Here is a 15,433-nt window from a genome sequence, read left to right on the forward strand (position 1 = left end):
AGGCCTCCACATATCAAAGCACTCCTAGTCTCCGTCCTGACAATGTGGAAAGATTATAGCGACTTATAACACGGTGACAGGAACCCCATAAAGGTTTTACTCTACATGTTCATTACTGTGCTTGGGCCATCACTCAGGGGGTGTAGATCCGCCCCACCCCTTTTTCTCCCAATTGTACTTAGCCAATTACCCCACTCTTCGAGCCGCCCCGGTCTCTGCTCCACCCCCTCTGCCGACCCGGGGAGGGCTGCAGACTACCACGTGCCTCCTCCCATACATGTGGAGTCGCCAGCCGCTTCCTTTCACCTGACAGTGAGGAGTTTCGCCAGGGGGACGTAGCGTGTGGGAGGATCCCCCTCCCCCCTCGAACAGGCGCCCCGACCGACCAGAGGAGGCGCTAGTGCGGCGACCAGGACACACACCCACATGCGGCTCCCCACCCGGAGACACGGCCGATTGTGTTTGTAGGGACGCCCGACCAAGCGGCAGGTAACACGGGGATTCGAACCGGCGGTCCCCATGTTGGCAAGGCAACGGAATAGACCGCCACGTCTCCCGGACGCCCCGCTCACGCCATATTGTGACTGCAGCGTCACGCCCGACACAGCAGAGCCCTGCCAGCAAACCTCATGTGGACATAGTTGTGCACCGTTTTGACTCCAGCCGGGCCCCCCCCCCCCCGTCTGCTGGGGTTATTTACAAGGGGCAGATGATGGCTGTTCTTCCTCCAGAGCGAGAGAAAGCGTGTGGACATGTTGTGATTTTTGTCCTCGTTGTTGTTGTTGTTGTTGTTGTTGTTGTTGTTTGTTTTTCCTGTGTCCACTCGAAGGTGTCCTCGTGGCAGACGTGTTCTGGGGCCTTCTCTCATCCATCACGGTTCACACGGCCATCTGCAGAACATCTGCCTGGGCAGCGAGAGGCAGTGTGTCTCTGTGTGTGTGTGTGTGTGTGTCTGTGTGTGTGTGTCTGTGTGTGTGTGTGTGCGACGGTGCAGGCGTGCTCTTACCCCTGCCTCCTTATCCCGATGATGAACGCCGACTGCTCTACCTTGACACCAGCTGGAACGCAGCTGCAGAACTTTACTTGAACGGAACATCAGAACTTTAGTTGCCCCGAGGCAAATTCCTTTGCCCCGGCGTGAGAGGCTTCAGCTCGGGCTCGCCATCAATCGGGCGCAGGCGAGACGAGCGAGAACCACGACCACCGAGCAGGCTGGTATGAGCAAGAGACGCTTACGAGGCGACATGATGAAGAGGAAGAGAGGGACTACCCATCCGTAAACACGAGAGCCAAGCGGGGAGCTGTGGGAGGGGGAGGAGGGGGAGACAAAGGGCTCTTCCTCTCAGGATTCAAACACCTTTACCATGCAACTTTTGATTTTCTTTTTTTTATGTTATTATTGATTTCATATACTTTATTAATCCATGTGGGGAAATTCTTCTCTGCATTTAACCCCCCCCCCTTTTTTTCACCCAACTGTACTTGGCCAATTACCCCACTCTTCCAAGCCGTCCCGGTTGCTGCCCCCCCCCCTCTCCCAATCTGGGGAGGGCTGCAGACCACCACATGCCTCCTCCCATACATGTGGAGTCACCAGCCGCTTCTTTTCACCTGACCGTGAGGAGTTTCACCAGGGGGACGTAGCACGTGGGAGGATCACGCTATTCACTCCAGTCCCAACCGACCAGAGGAGGCGCTAGTGCAGCGACCAGGACACATACCCACAACCGGCCTCCCACCTGCAGACACGGCCAAGTATATGTCTGCAGGGACGCCCGACCAAGCCGGAGGTAACACGGGGATTTGAACTGCCGTCATGCATGTCTTTTTGATGGTGGAGGAAACCAGAGCACCCGCAGAAAACCCACCGTAGACTCCACGCAGAGGACGACCTGGGACGACCCCCATGGTTGGACAACTCCAGGGTTCGAACCCGGGACCTTCTTGCTGTGAGGTGACAGCGCGAACCACCGGGCCACCGGGCCGCCCACGGTGACCTTTATTTGACAGCGAAGTCCTCGGCGCAGATCGAATTAAGAACGCCGGGAAACGGCAAACGTTTGCAAACAGGATATTGCTTCGGCCCGCGGGTCCGAGGGAATCAAACAGTTGTGCGTGACGCACTCCCCCCAGTCGGCAAACGCTAGGTCCCACTGTACCAACAAAAACAAGAAAAGAAGTAAGGGTTTGCGGAGGGGAAGGGGTGGTGCGTCGTGTGGAGGGCGGGGATTAGTAGAATGCGGAGTGCGGTGTTAAAAGTGTTTAATGAGCCGGTCCCACAGCATGTACCCTTCTCTCCCTGGCCGTCCTGTAATTAATCCTGTGCTGTGACCTTTGAGTCATCTCCGCTGTTCATTGACAGTCCCGCACCCCCCACAGAGGAGGGCCCCCCCCTCTTCTTTTGGCTTTTCTCCCTTTCCCGTTTCTCTGCAAGCTCGGTGCATGCCTGTTTATTACCCTGGTTATTACCGTAGTTATTAGCGTGGTTATTACCATGGCTATTACCGTAGTTATTAGCGTGGTTATTACCGTAGTTATTAGCATGGTTCTCAGCGTGGTTATTACCGTAGTTATTAGCATGGTTCTTAGCGTGGTTATTACCGTAGTTATTAGCATGGTTCTTAGCGTGGTTATTACCGTAGTTATTAGCATGGTTCTTAGCGGGGCTATTACCGTAGTTATTAGCATGGTTCTTAGCGTGGTTATTACCGTAGTTATTAGCATGGTTCTTAGCGTGGTTATTACCGTAGTTATTAGCATGGTTCTTAGCGTGGTTATTTCTGTAGTTATTAGCGTGGTTATTAGCGTGATGATGGTGCAGATAAGGCGAGGTCCTCACCACTGGGGCAGCCATAATGGAAGTAATTACAACCTCGAGAGTTTAGCGGTTATACCGTAGCTGCCTTTGTGACCAACTAATATGCACTGAAAAGGATCTCCAAAGAGACATACAAGCAAGGATGCAAATAAACAGAAGCCCAGAAAGGTCCCCAAGAGCTGGCATAACACTTCGTAAAGGATAGCTACCCTATTTCACCCTGACTAGGGCTAACTGGATCCCAGAACCTGTCTAAGGGCCCTGACACACCGTTGGCCAATGGCGGCTCGTCTGTGAGCGTCCGTGACCCTAGTTTCTGCGCCGCGGCTTCGTATCTGTGTGCGCGCTGTTATAACGACCAAACATCGACTCTGTTTGTGCGTCATTAATTTCATGTGTCTTGATGCATGCTCAGTAACACAGGTAAGGAAACCACAGAAAGTTGAATCGCTTCATCCCAACGCACAATGTTTGTTGTGAGATGGGAGGAACGGTGGTTTGAGCGGGGAGTCAAAGAGGGAACGACCATCTCTGAACTGGGGGGGGGGGCCTAAGGGCCCAGACACACCAAACCGACTAGCGGCGACGAAGGCTGACTGTTGTGTTGCCTGCTGTCTGGGCCAAAAAGTAGCACTTGAACACACTGCAACGACTACAGCCGACGGCCCTGATTAGCTAGCTTAGCACTGATTCACTAAGCTGAACAGCCAATCAGAGTGATCTCTCTCACTGACGAGCTCCACCGATTCAACACGCTGAATCGGCCAAAAAGCTGCCAACAGGGGTCCGACTAGTGCCAACGGTGCGGGACACACCGCAAAAACTAGGGTCACGGGCGCTCATCGATGGCCCGACATTGCCCGACGGCCGACTGTCGTCGGCCTGGTGTGTCAGGGCCCTGGGACTGAGGAGGTCACTGAGATGAGCGATGAAACGTTTCTCTGAATCCCCTCACCGACAAATAAAGAGCATCTTAAGTGAACTTTTCAAACATGCGAGAATAATTCTGACTTTCTGTGAAGCATAGTAAACTTTCTGTATTTGTCTTTGTGTGTGTGTTTGTGTGTGTGTGTTGGCTGTAGGTGCATGTTGCGGGTGCTGGACTCGTTTGGGACCGAGCCGGAGTTTAACCACGCCCACTACGCCCAGTCGAAGGGCCACAAGACGCCCTGGGGGAAGTGGAACCTCAACCCTCAGCAGTTCAACACCATGTTCCGTAAGTCAGCAGCCGGCCATGGCCCCTCTCCAACCATCTCTGCCCACCCACGCTACAGTACTAGCTAGATTAAGCCTGACTAGAATCCAAGACCACTTGGCTTGACTGTGCCCATTAGTCATGTAGCAGTTATTTTGTTAGATAGTGCTTTTTTTTTCCAATTCACTTTTATCTCTTCAGCAAAATTTAATTTGCAGGCAGGTTGTAAGAACCATCAAAAAATGTACATTTATGGGGGCGTCCGGGTGGCGCGGTGGTCTGTTCCGTTACCTACCACAGTGGGGATTGCCGGTTCGAATCCCCGTGTTACACCTGGCTTGGTCGGGCATCTCTACAGGTACAATTGGTCGTGTCTGCGGGTGGGAAGCCGGATGTGGGCATGTGTTCTTGTCACTGCACTAGCGCCTCCTCTGGTCAGTCGGGGCGCCTGTTTGGGGGGGGGAATAGCGTGATCCTCCCATGCGCTACGCCCCCCTGGTGAAACTCCTCACTGCCAGGTGAAAAGAAGCGGCTGGCGACTCCACATGTATCGGAGAAGGTATGTGGTAGTCTGCAGCCCTCCCCGGATCGGCCGAGGTGGTGGAGCAGCGACCGGGACGGCTCGGAAGAGTGGGGTAATTGGCTGGATACAATAGGGGAGGGGGGAAAATCTCCAAAAAAATGTACATTTATACGAGACAATCATTCATTCATTCATCATCGGCCGCTTCTCCGGGGTCGGGTCGCGGTGGCAGCAAGCTAAGTAGGGCACTCCAGACATCCCTCTCCCCAGCAACGCTCCTCCTGGGGGATCCCAAGGCACTCCCAGGTCAGATTGGACATGTAGTCCCTCCAGCGAGTTCTGGGTCTACCCCGGGGTCTCCTCCCAGTTGGACGTGCCCGGTAGACCCGTAGGGTGTCTATGCTCAGCCTTAGAGATAGGGTGAGGAGCTCGGACATCCAGAGGGAGCTTGGAGTAGAGCTGCTACTTCTTCACATCAAAAGGAACCAGTTGAGGTGGTTTGGGCATCTGATTAGGATGCCTCCTGGGTGCCTTCCTTTGGAGGTTTACTAGACAGTCAGTCACAAAGAAAACTAGATGTTAAATAGACCAGCATTTGAGGCAGTAGGTGGAACAAAACCCTCTGATCGTTGCATATATGATGGAATGTTGACATCAAGGAAGTTACTTCCTGTGGGGATGAAGGAATGATTCCTTCCATCATCAATTTAGCCATGCCTCACCAACCCCATTAACTTTACTGGTTGATGAACTAGGTTTTACGTGATGGACTTAAGGTAGAATACACCCTCAGAACATCTCAGTTGGAAGATGGGTATAAAGGCGGACATAAAAGTCTCTTTGCATAATTAGCCTGGTGCTGGGAAGGCAGTGCCATCAAGCAGATTAAAGGGAAATAGGAGGCTGGAAGCTCAACTTTCCATTTACTGCGATTATAAATGTAGGATGCGGTAGGGTCCGCGGTGGCGTAGTGGTCTAAGCATCGGCTTTGTGTCGATGCAGTTGCCCACTGGGGACCGGGGTTCGCACCCCGGTCTCGTCAGATCCAACTATGGCCGGACTCGACGAAGCAGCAATAATTGGCAACGCTGTCTTCGGGAGGGGGGTGGAGTCGGCTTGGGTTCATCACATGAATGCGTCTCTGGGTGTGTCGGAAAAAGCAGTGGTTCGGCCTGGAGTCGCCTTGTCACGAAAGTGGCGAGGCGTCTCCTTCGAGACTGCCGGCCGGAGAGATGCAGTTGGCGAACGCATACAGTACGAGGGTGGGTGTTTGAACTAAAATAGGGATCGATTGGCCACTAAATTGGGAGAAAAAAGGAAAAATCAGAAATAAATTAAAAAAACAAAACAAATGTAGGATGCGGGGATATTATTTCGGTGCCTCGAGAGTGTGCGATCGCCGGGTTAGTGGAGTCAACACGACTGGATGCTGAGGCGGGAGGATGTGGCTGTGGGGGAGAAGACGGGGGGCGGGGGGGTGCAGAGAAGGAAAGGCAGCCAATCCCCCGGGGAGCTGACCCCCCCCCCCCGCAGTCAAGAGAAAGTGAAATGTTACCTCCGCCGTCTCCGTTAGGGAGGTGAGGCCCCAGAACAATCTGGAATACCGCTGCACCTGAATGAGGCCTTTGTCTGTTAAATGGGGTTTGTCTGTCTCGTAAGACACGGGAGGCTTCTGAGGAGGTCCAGTTGAGAGCTGTTTGGTTAGATGATATCGCTAGCGAAACAAGTGCACGACGCTTTGGCTGAGTGTTACAACCACAGGAATACTTTGCTCTTGGGCGCGTTGAATTCATTGCACCGTTGTTGCCAGATAAGAGAAGACTCAGTTTCCTTTTTTTCTTCTCTGCATGGTGCTACTCCAACCCTTGTCCTCAGGCTAAGGAGTAGTCGATATCCTCTAGAACCCAGAGAGTACATTACGTTTCAGACTTCAGAGATGGTGAGCGCAATAACCCCGGCTTCTCATTGCTGCCATCCTAAGCAAAACACCGCGGGTCATATGGGATTTGGAAGTACGCATCAGCACTTGTTTTTGTTTTATCTTACTGGAAAGGTACGGTGGGTGGGGTTTGCTGCCTCAGAAAAAAAGGGAAATAGTGTCAGTCACAGAAAAATTAAACTAAATTTCTGGTCTGTGATGGTCTAAATTTCTTATCAGAAACTCTATGCCCCATTGTGATGTCATCTATCTTGCACTCCGTGTGTCCGGGTAGCGTAGCGGTCTATTCCGTTGCCTATCAACACGGATTCGACAGGCAGAGGTTCTTCATGAGGTAAACATGTCGAAAAAACAATGACAACTACTACTACTACTACTACTACAACTACTACTACTAGTACTTTCGGCTTGTCCCGTTAGGGGGCGCCACAGCGGATCATCCGTTTCCATCTCTTCCTGTCCTCTGCATCTTCCTCTGTCACACCAGCCACCTGCATGTCCTCCCTCACCACATCCATAAACCTCCTCTTTGGCCTTCCTCTTCTCCTCTTCCCTGGCAGCTCCATATTCAGCATCCTTCTCCCAGTATAACCAGCATCTCTCCTCCACACATGTCCACACCATCTCAATCTTGTCTCTCTTGCTTTGTCTCCAAACCGTCCAACCTGAGCTGTCCATCTAATATACTCGTTCCTAATCCCGTCCTTCTTCATCACTCCCAATGAAAATCTTATCATCTTCAACTCTGCCACCTCCAGCTCCACCTCCTGTCTTTTCAGCGGTGCCAATGTCTCCAAACCATATAACATAGCTGGTCTCACTACCATCTTGTAAACCTTCCCTTTAACCGGTATCCTTCTGTCACAAATCACTCCTGACCCTCTCCTCCCATCACCATGTGCTATCGCACTAATGATGTAACCGCGCCAACAAGCCCATAAAGTTTGCAGCCGAGTTCAATTTGCCCTTGTTTTGCATCTCTTTGCAATTATCCAAGTGGCAAACTATAAATGGGGGCACTGTGCCAAGAACACGGTAGGGAGGTTCAATGTCATGCTTGATAAGTATAGCCAGCATCGTTTGACCTTTAACCCTGTATCTGCGAATGATGTCGGTCTCAGTTAAATCAAGAAGCGATGTTCTCCTTCGAAATGTCCGCTCACGAGCACGCCTAGCATGATGATGCCGTCGCCTGGCAACAATCACTGCTGCCATGATCGCTGGAAAGTCTGGGCGTGACACCCCTTATAAATGCGCTTCAGCTGCCGCCGACTGAAGGCGCTAATAGCTTTCACGATTAGCGCTGGTGTTTTGCAGCGAGGCTCATTTGCATAGAAAGGGGTCAAGTTTTGTGCCAAATGTACGCATATTACCTCATTTAAATACGTTCAAAGACGCTATTTCACCTTTGCGAGTGCTTTGTGCAGGTTTAGCGGCCGCCAAAGCCGCGCAGTCCTTTTGTGAACACGCCAGTGAGTCTTTTGTCAGGGATTTGTCAGGTCTCCCTCATGCCTCTTAGCACTCGGCTGACCAAGCGTGTAACTTCAGTGACGTTGTTGGTCACCTGATCCAGCGGCCCAATCGTATTACACGTGATCAGTCAGTCAGTCAATCACTCACTCACTCACTGATTCACTCAGTCAGTCAGTGACATTCGCGCTTGTAGGGCTGGCCTGCTGGACCGGTCCAGCCTAAAATATTGCCCAAGGGCGTCCGGGTAGTGTAGCGGTTTATTATGTTGCCAACCAACACGGAGATCGCTGGTTCGAATCCCCATGTTACCTCCGGCTTGGTTGGGCGCCCCTACAGACACAATTGGTCGCGTCTGCGGGTGGGAAGCCGGATGTGGGTATGTGCCCTGGTCGCTGCACTAGCGCCTCCTCTGGTCGGCCGGGGCACCTGTTTCGGGGGGAGGGGGAACTGGGGGGAATCGCGTGATCCTCTCACGTGGTCCGTCACCTTGGTGAAAGTCCTCACTGTCAGGTGAATAGAAGCGGCTGGCAACTCCACATGTATCGGAGGAGACAGGTGGTAGCCTCCTCGGATCAGCAGAGGGGGTGAAGCAGTGACGAGTGGGGTAATTGGCCGGACACAATCGGGGAGAAAAAGTGGGGGGGGGGCCCAAAGTTTGTGGGATATTTGATAGGCACGCAGGCCCTCTAATTGTTTCTCTTCTCACCTGCTGGGATGTAGATATAACAGTGGACACATCAGGTACTACAAGGTAATTTATCCAGGATTTGGATTGGTCAATTTGTTACCATTAGGCAGTTGGCCATAAATCATTGGTAAAGGGAACTTGGGGGTACGTGGCCTGTGGCCAATAAGACAAGACAGGGCCAAATTGATCCCATTAATCTTGTTCAGTCGGCTGAGAGTTGGGATAATGGGGAATGTTTTCCAGTTTACGATTTACTTTGAAGCGGGTTGTGCGTCTAAATTGGTTCTAACATCCACAAAAAAATTAATTATTTTGAGGGAAACCTTAAACTAGGAAACCTAACATAGTTATATCTCTCGTCCTGTATCTGAGGTCACGGGAAGCTGCATGGAATTAATTCTTATTCGAGTGCAATTAAACAAATTAAACAAAATTAACAGTTCTTGTTCCGAAATGCTTTACCATGCAAAATGACAAATAGGAAAACTCTGTTGGACAGACACATCCGTTTTTGTTTTTTTTGGGGGGGGGGGTTTCCCGGGGGGGGGTTCCCCAATTGGATCTGGCCAATTACCCCACTCTTCTGAGCTATCGCTGCTCCACCCCCTCTGCCGATCCGGGGAGGGCTGCAGACTACCACATGCCTCCTCCCATACATGTGGAGTCACCAGCCGCTTCTTTTCACCTGACAGTGAGGAGTTTCACTAGGGGGATGTAGCGCATGGTAGGATCACGTTAACCCCCCCCCCAGTTCCCCCCTCCCCCCCAAACAGGCCAGAGGAGGTGCCAGTGCAGCGACCAGTACACATACCCACATCCGGATTCCCGCCCGCAGACATGGCTAATTGTGTCTGTAGGGACACCCGACCAAGCCGGAGGTAACACGGGGATTCGAACTGGCGATCCCCGTGTTGGTAGGCAACGGAATAGACCGCCACGCTACCCGGATGCCCCCAGTTTTATCATATGAAGCCAGATGTGTGCGTGATTGTGGACATGCACAAAATGGAGTGCCTTCCTGTCTGCTTGTTCCTTTGTTTCCAAGGAGAGATTGCATCAGACCAGTTTTTAGAGCTCCTGCAGCATTCTTTGTTTGGGAGGGTTAACAGAAGTACACACAGATGAGCCAAAACATTATGACCACCTGCATAATATGCTGTTGGTCCTCCGTGCCGCCAAAACAGCGCCGACCCGCCAAGGCATGGACTCTACAAGACCCCTGAAGGTGTCCTATGCTATCTGGCACCAAAACATCAGCAGCAGATCCTTCAAGTCATGTAAGGTGCGAGATGACGCCGCCGTGGATCGGACTTGTCGGTCCAGCACGTCCCACAGATGCTCAATCGGATTGAGATGTGGAGAATTTGGAGGCCAGGGCAGCACCTTGAACACTTCACCATGCTCCTCATGTAGCATCCATTTTTTTTTGTAACTATCGAAAAAATATATCTTCTTCTTCTTTTCTCCCATGAATTATTGATCATGTCATACACTGGCGACATCAGATGGGGCCAGGTCCCTCTTGGCCGCTATTGGTGAGAGGCCATTGACAATGAGAGAAACCTCAAGATAAGCATCAGAGAAGAGATCCCTTTTCCAGGTTGGAAAAGAGCCCAGTATGTGCCGAATGGATGATCTAAATCTCTTAACACATTGTTAAGAGATTTCGAAATCCGCATCCGGTTTGGGACGACGGCGACGTGAATTCACATTCGCAGTGGCCTCACCCAGTATCGGTTTGGGACGATGGCAGCGCGAATTCACATTTGTGGTGGCCCCACCCAGTGCCGTCGGTGCAGTGTCTTTGTCCAAGTCTGCGTTTTGTCTTCGTTTATTGGCTGGGAGAGCTGGCGCTGGATCAGCTGCAAGAGCTCGGTCTGCTGCACTGTGGGCCCAGGGACCGCGGCCTTGCCCATAGCTGCACCTGCGGAGGTAACACCAAAGGCGGTCAGACAGAACACGGAAGGGGGGCAGGCTAAGCTAACTGCTAACCCACCAGCAGTTCTGATAACACCGAGGGCGGTCTGGCGGCGGCCTCACCCTGGCGTTGACTAGTGTTTTTGATGTCGTCGTGTGGAGTGCAGGGAGGTGTGTCAGGGGTGTCTGGCTGGGAGAGCTGGCGCTGGATCGGCTGGGAGGGCTTGGTTTGCTTCTTCCAGTTGCCACAGGGACGACGGCCCCTGCCTGGTGCTGCGCCTGAGGAGGAGACTCGGAGGGCGGTCTGAGCCGTGGACGCTGGAACGGTATTGCAGTCAGAATCATGTTTAGGTCACACGGGGGCATTTTTCCTCTTCGATCTGTGTGAGTACATGATGGAAATATCTATACACTTCCTTCCCCCTAGATAAGAGCAACCCACATCTTCTTCCTTCCCATGAGTATTTGGGTAGTGTTTATTGGGTTGACAATTGCGGTCACGAGTTCAGGACTACGGAGAATATTCCTAGTGATTTAGAACAGGATGGAATTTACTCTTGTGGTTTTTGTTGTGTCTTACATGGCTCTGGGTTGTAAGACTTATTAGTTAAATCATTGCATTAAATTTGTAAACCACTACAGCAGACATGAGATATTCGGGCCGACGTTTTAAGATAAGCATGGTGCTCCCTGTCAGTTGTCGGCTTCCCTGGTCGTTGCTGAATCATGCAGAACATGACTCTCTTGGGAGAGATTTAAAACAAAAATTACAGTAATTAATACTGGTCGGAGGATAAACATGGCCATAATAGTATTACGTATCTTTGAAGGATTGCCAGCTACCCGGTTGACCCTGACTGATACCGCCTGGCTGTCCGGCCTTGATTCATATTCGTTGACGTAACCTGATCTGGTTCACATGGGAAAGAGCAGTTTTTTCTTCCGTGTTCCTCGGGTTTCCTCCCCCCCACCCCCTTTTCTACCCAATTGTACTTGACCAGTTACGCCACTCTTCCGAGTCGTCCTGCTCTCTGCTCCACCCTCTCTGTTGATCCGGGCAGGGCTGCAGACTACCACGTGCCTCCTCCGATACATGTGGAGTCGCCAGCCGCTTCTTTTCACCTGACTGTGAGGAGTTTCGCTGGGGGGACGTAGCACGTGGAAGGATCACACTATTCCCTCCAGTTCTCCCCCGCCCCCGAACAGGTGCCCCGACCGACCAGAGGAGGCGCTAGTGCAGCAATGAGGACACATACCCACATCTGGCTTCCCGCCTGCAAACACGGCCAATTGTGTCTGTAGGAAGTCCCGACCAAGCCGGAGGTGTCATGGGGATTTGAACCGGTGATCTCCATGTTGGTAGGCAAGGGAATTAGACTGCTACGCCACCCAGAGCCCCTGTTCCTTGGTTTTTCTGACTTTCTGAATGGGGTTCCTAGCCATCACTCGAGTCCATGTTGTACATAACCCTGCATCCCTGAGAAAAGCCCAGAATATGCCCACACTAATGTGACGGTCCAGTAGAGATGCAGAGGGGAACTTTAAAGGCACTGAACTTGGCCATCTACAAGGTGTTTTGTTTTCACTCAGTAAAACTGGACAATGCATTCTCCTGTAGCAATTTTGAGTTTCTCAGACTGTGCATGGATCGTAATGGAGAAGGTCAATAGCAGTATCAGAATCAGAAACACTATTTGTCATTTCATTTCATGCAATTGTGCACATGAAATGAAACGAAACACAATTTCCTCCAGCCCACATCAGTACAACACAAAGAGGGCAGCTAACCCTGTATGCCTCCGTTGTGAGCACTAGTTCCTTGACAGCTAACATTACTCTCCCCGGTTAATAATTCATGTGGAAATAACCACACAGAATTAATAACTACTTGAGGATTAAAGCCACTTAATGCACCATCGCCAGCCAAGCCTTGTTCCTAGGGCATTATTTTGGGGGGAGGGGGATAATGCTGGCAGCGCTGCAAGATTCTGCAGAGTTGATCAGATGGATTCGCTCCTACCCTCCGCTCAAACCTTTTAAGCTGTCCAAGCTAATCGAGCGCCATCAGCTCAACTCTCAGAGGATCCTGTGCAGAAGGATCATAGGTTGTACTTATTTATTTATTTCCTCCTTGCAGCTCCTTCCAGTTAACTGATGAGACCACAGTGTTTGATGTGGATTTCTCAAAGCACTGGAGACTTTAATACTGATGAGGCATCTTTGCCTCTTAAATTTTTGTTGGTAAGCTTTTAGACTAAGTCGATGTCACAAAAACAGCAAAGACCAAAAAAAAATAACAAGAAGGTCAACTATGAAATGAGCAGGAATTCTAAGTGTATGGCGTCATCGCCAGTTACATACGGCTGTGGCTAAAACCTGAAGGCCACCCTGTACATTTTCATGCAATTCACAATTTCTGTCATAAAATTCATGAACATTTTTTTTTAACATGCATGGGCTTTTTCTGTGTGCTCTGCATTGGAAGAAAAACTGTTCTTAGCAATGTTATTCTATTTCCTACCAAATAAAATTCCTAAAATGATGTTGATATTATTACTATCACCTGAATTGTACCCGGCCAATTACCCCACTCTTCCGAGCCGTCCCGGTCTCTGCTGATCCGGGGAGGGCTGCAGACTACCACATGCCTCCTCCCATACATGTGGAGTTGCCAGCCGCTTCTTTTCACCTGACAGTGAGGAGTTTCACCAGGGGGACGTAGCATGTGGGAGGATCACACTATCCCCCCCCCCAGTTCCCCCCTGAACAGGCACCCCAACCGACCAGAGGAGGCGCTAGTGCAGCGACCAGGACACACATCCGGCTTCCCAGTCGCAGACACGGCCAATTGTGTCTGTAGGGATGCCCGACCAAGCCGCAGGTAACACTGGGATTCGAACCAGGATCCCCGTGTTCGTAGGCAACAGAGTAGACCGCCATGTCATCTGGACACCCTATTATTGTCACTTTTAAGGCATTTAAAATCATCTGAATTCCGTCAGGGGTTTTCTCGTACTGTGGCATGGAAATCACCTGTGGTGAGCGGCCAGTGCCTGCAGTACAGAGAGCTATTCAAGATGATGCATGCTAAACTTTATTAACCCCCGTAGTGACACTGTTTAAAGAGCCCTCTCTGCTGTGTTTTGTGCCTGTGTGTAACACGTAAGATAAAAAGGGAAGAGTGTTGTCAACCACTGAGTCACAAGATGATAAGTAGGCATGAATAATCTCACGACCACAAGTCTGTCTCCGGAGACCTCGGGAGTTCCTGTTACCACAATAACTTCAACAATGCTGTAAGGTCTTTTGGACTCTAGCCTAACTCCCATGATTTGGCCACAAAAAAAACTTGAGGGGCATCCAGGTGGCGTGGCAGTCTGTTCCGTTGCCTACCAACACGGGGATCGCCGGTTCGATTCCCCGTGTTACCTCCGGCTTGGTTGGGCGTCCCTAGACACAATTGGCCGTGTCTGCGGGTGGGAAGCCGGATGTGGGTATGTGTCCTGGTCGCTACACTAGCAGCTCCTCTGTCTGTAGAGGTGCCTGTTTGGGGGGGGGGGTCGCATGATCCTCCCACGCGCTACATCCCCCTGGCGAAACTCCTCACTGTCAGGTGAAAAGAAGCGGCTGGCGACTCCACATGTATCAGAGGAGGCATGTGGTAGTCTGCAGCCCTCCCCAGATCAGCAGAGGGGGTTGGAGCAGTGACCGGGATGGCTCGAAAGTGGGGTAATTGGCCAAGTGCAATGGAAGAAAAGGGGGGGGGGGGGGCCTTGATCCATGACCACAACAGCAAAGGATTTCTTGAAAGGAGGTTCTAGATCCCTCCTTATCTGCCAGAGAAATTCAAGATGACCTTTAGGCACAAGGTACATCAGGTGTCATCCACGTCATCTACTGGAAACTCGGCAGTATTTCAGCCTATTGCTGAAAGAGATATTTTCGTTTGTTCCGGTCTGTTCCGGTAAACTCGAGCCGAGCTTTCTTATTATTTCCCGAGTGTTCTGTGGCCAGAAAGACCAAGTTAGTTTTTATACAGCACATCGTCTCAGTGTTTACAGAGAGCCAAGGGAAGCGTTCAGCGAAAACGGTGGCGTCCCTACAGTGAAACGTGGAGGAGGTGCAGTATTTTTTTTTTGGGGGGGGGGTTGTTTTGCTGCCTCCGGCACTGGAGTCTTTGCGCGTATGCCTTGCATTGCGACATTTTGAGATATGAAATGTGTTTTAAAGTCATAGATCCGGCTCTTCTTGAAAGTTTCTAGGTCTTTTAGCAAAACGGTGACCAAAACCAAACCTCAAACACCTTCCTCGATTTTGAGAGTCGCATATAGTAGCTCATTAATGGCTTGTGGAAACACTTGCAGCCATTTTGGAAAATTGTTGTGCCACCTTATTAAGTTCAGGGTCTCATTGATATCTTAATGGCATTTAAGTTCTAGTTTAAAAGAGTGGATTTAGTCAGGCCAATACAGAGGTGCAGTACGAACATTTTGTAGACCATTTTCTTCTGTTTCAATATTTCTAGCCACAATCGGACTCCGTAGGTGTCCAGAATAGATCCACCTCAAGTGCGCTCGGTTAGGCAGCTCACCAGTCATTATCGAAAACAACGCTGCTGCCGTTGTGTGACGGTTAAGCGGAGCCTAGCCCCTCTCACTGACCTCACTCTCCAAACACAGACTCGCACTTCATACAGTTCGCCTTGACCGGGTTCTGACAATATTTACTCCCCCATCTAACACAGTTTGCGCGTCTTGGATCAGGGGTTTTAGGTGTTCCCACAAAGCAAATTTGCCCTCGGTGGCGAGTTAGTTTGTCAAGAGCAACAGAGCGGACACTCTCTCTAGTAGCTGGGCTCCTCGCAGGCTGTTGGCTAGCGG

General features: G+C 51.0%; 1 protein-coding gene across 1 annotated transcript in view; it reads left to right on the forward strand.

Moving 5' to 3' along the window:
- The window catches only part of mgat5 (alpha-1,6-mannosylglycoprotein 6-beta-N-acetylglucosaminyltransferase), a 187,187-nt gene that overhangs the window by 123,345 nt on the left and 48,409 nt on the right, over window positions 1–15,433 (forward strand). Inside the window, exon 7 of the mRNA XM_056301107.1 lies at window positions 3,901–4,034. Within this exon, the coding sequence (XP_056157082.1) occupies window positions 3,901–4,034 (134 nt within the window). The remainder of the gene's footprint in view (window positions 1–3,900; window positions 4,035–15,433) is intronic.

Source organism: Lampris incognitus, chromosome 21 (assembly GCF_029633865.1).
Source record: "Lampris incognitus isolate fLamInc1 chromosome 21, fLamInc1.hap2, whole genome shotgun sequence".
Taxonomy (NCBI): domain Eukaryota; kingdom Metazoa; phylum Chordata; class Actinopteri; order Lampriformes; family Lampridae; genus Lampris; species Lampris incognitus.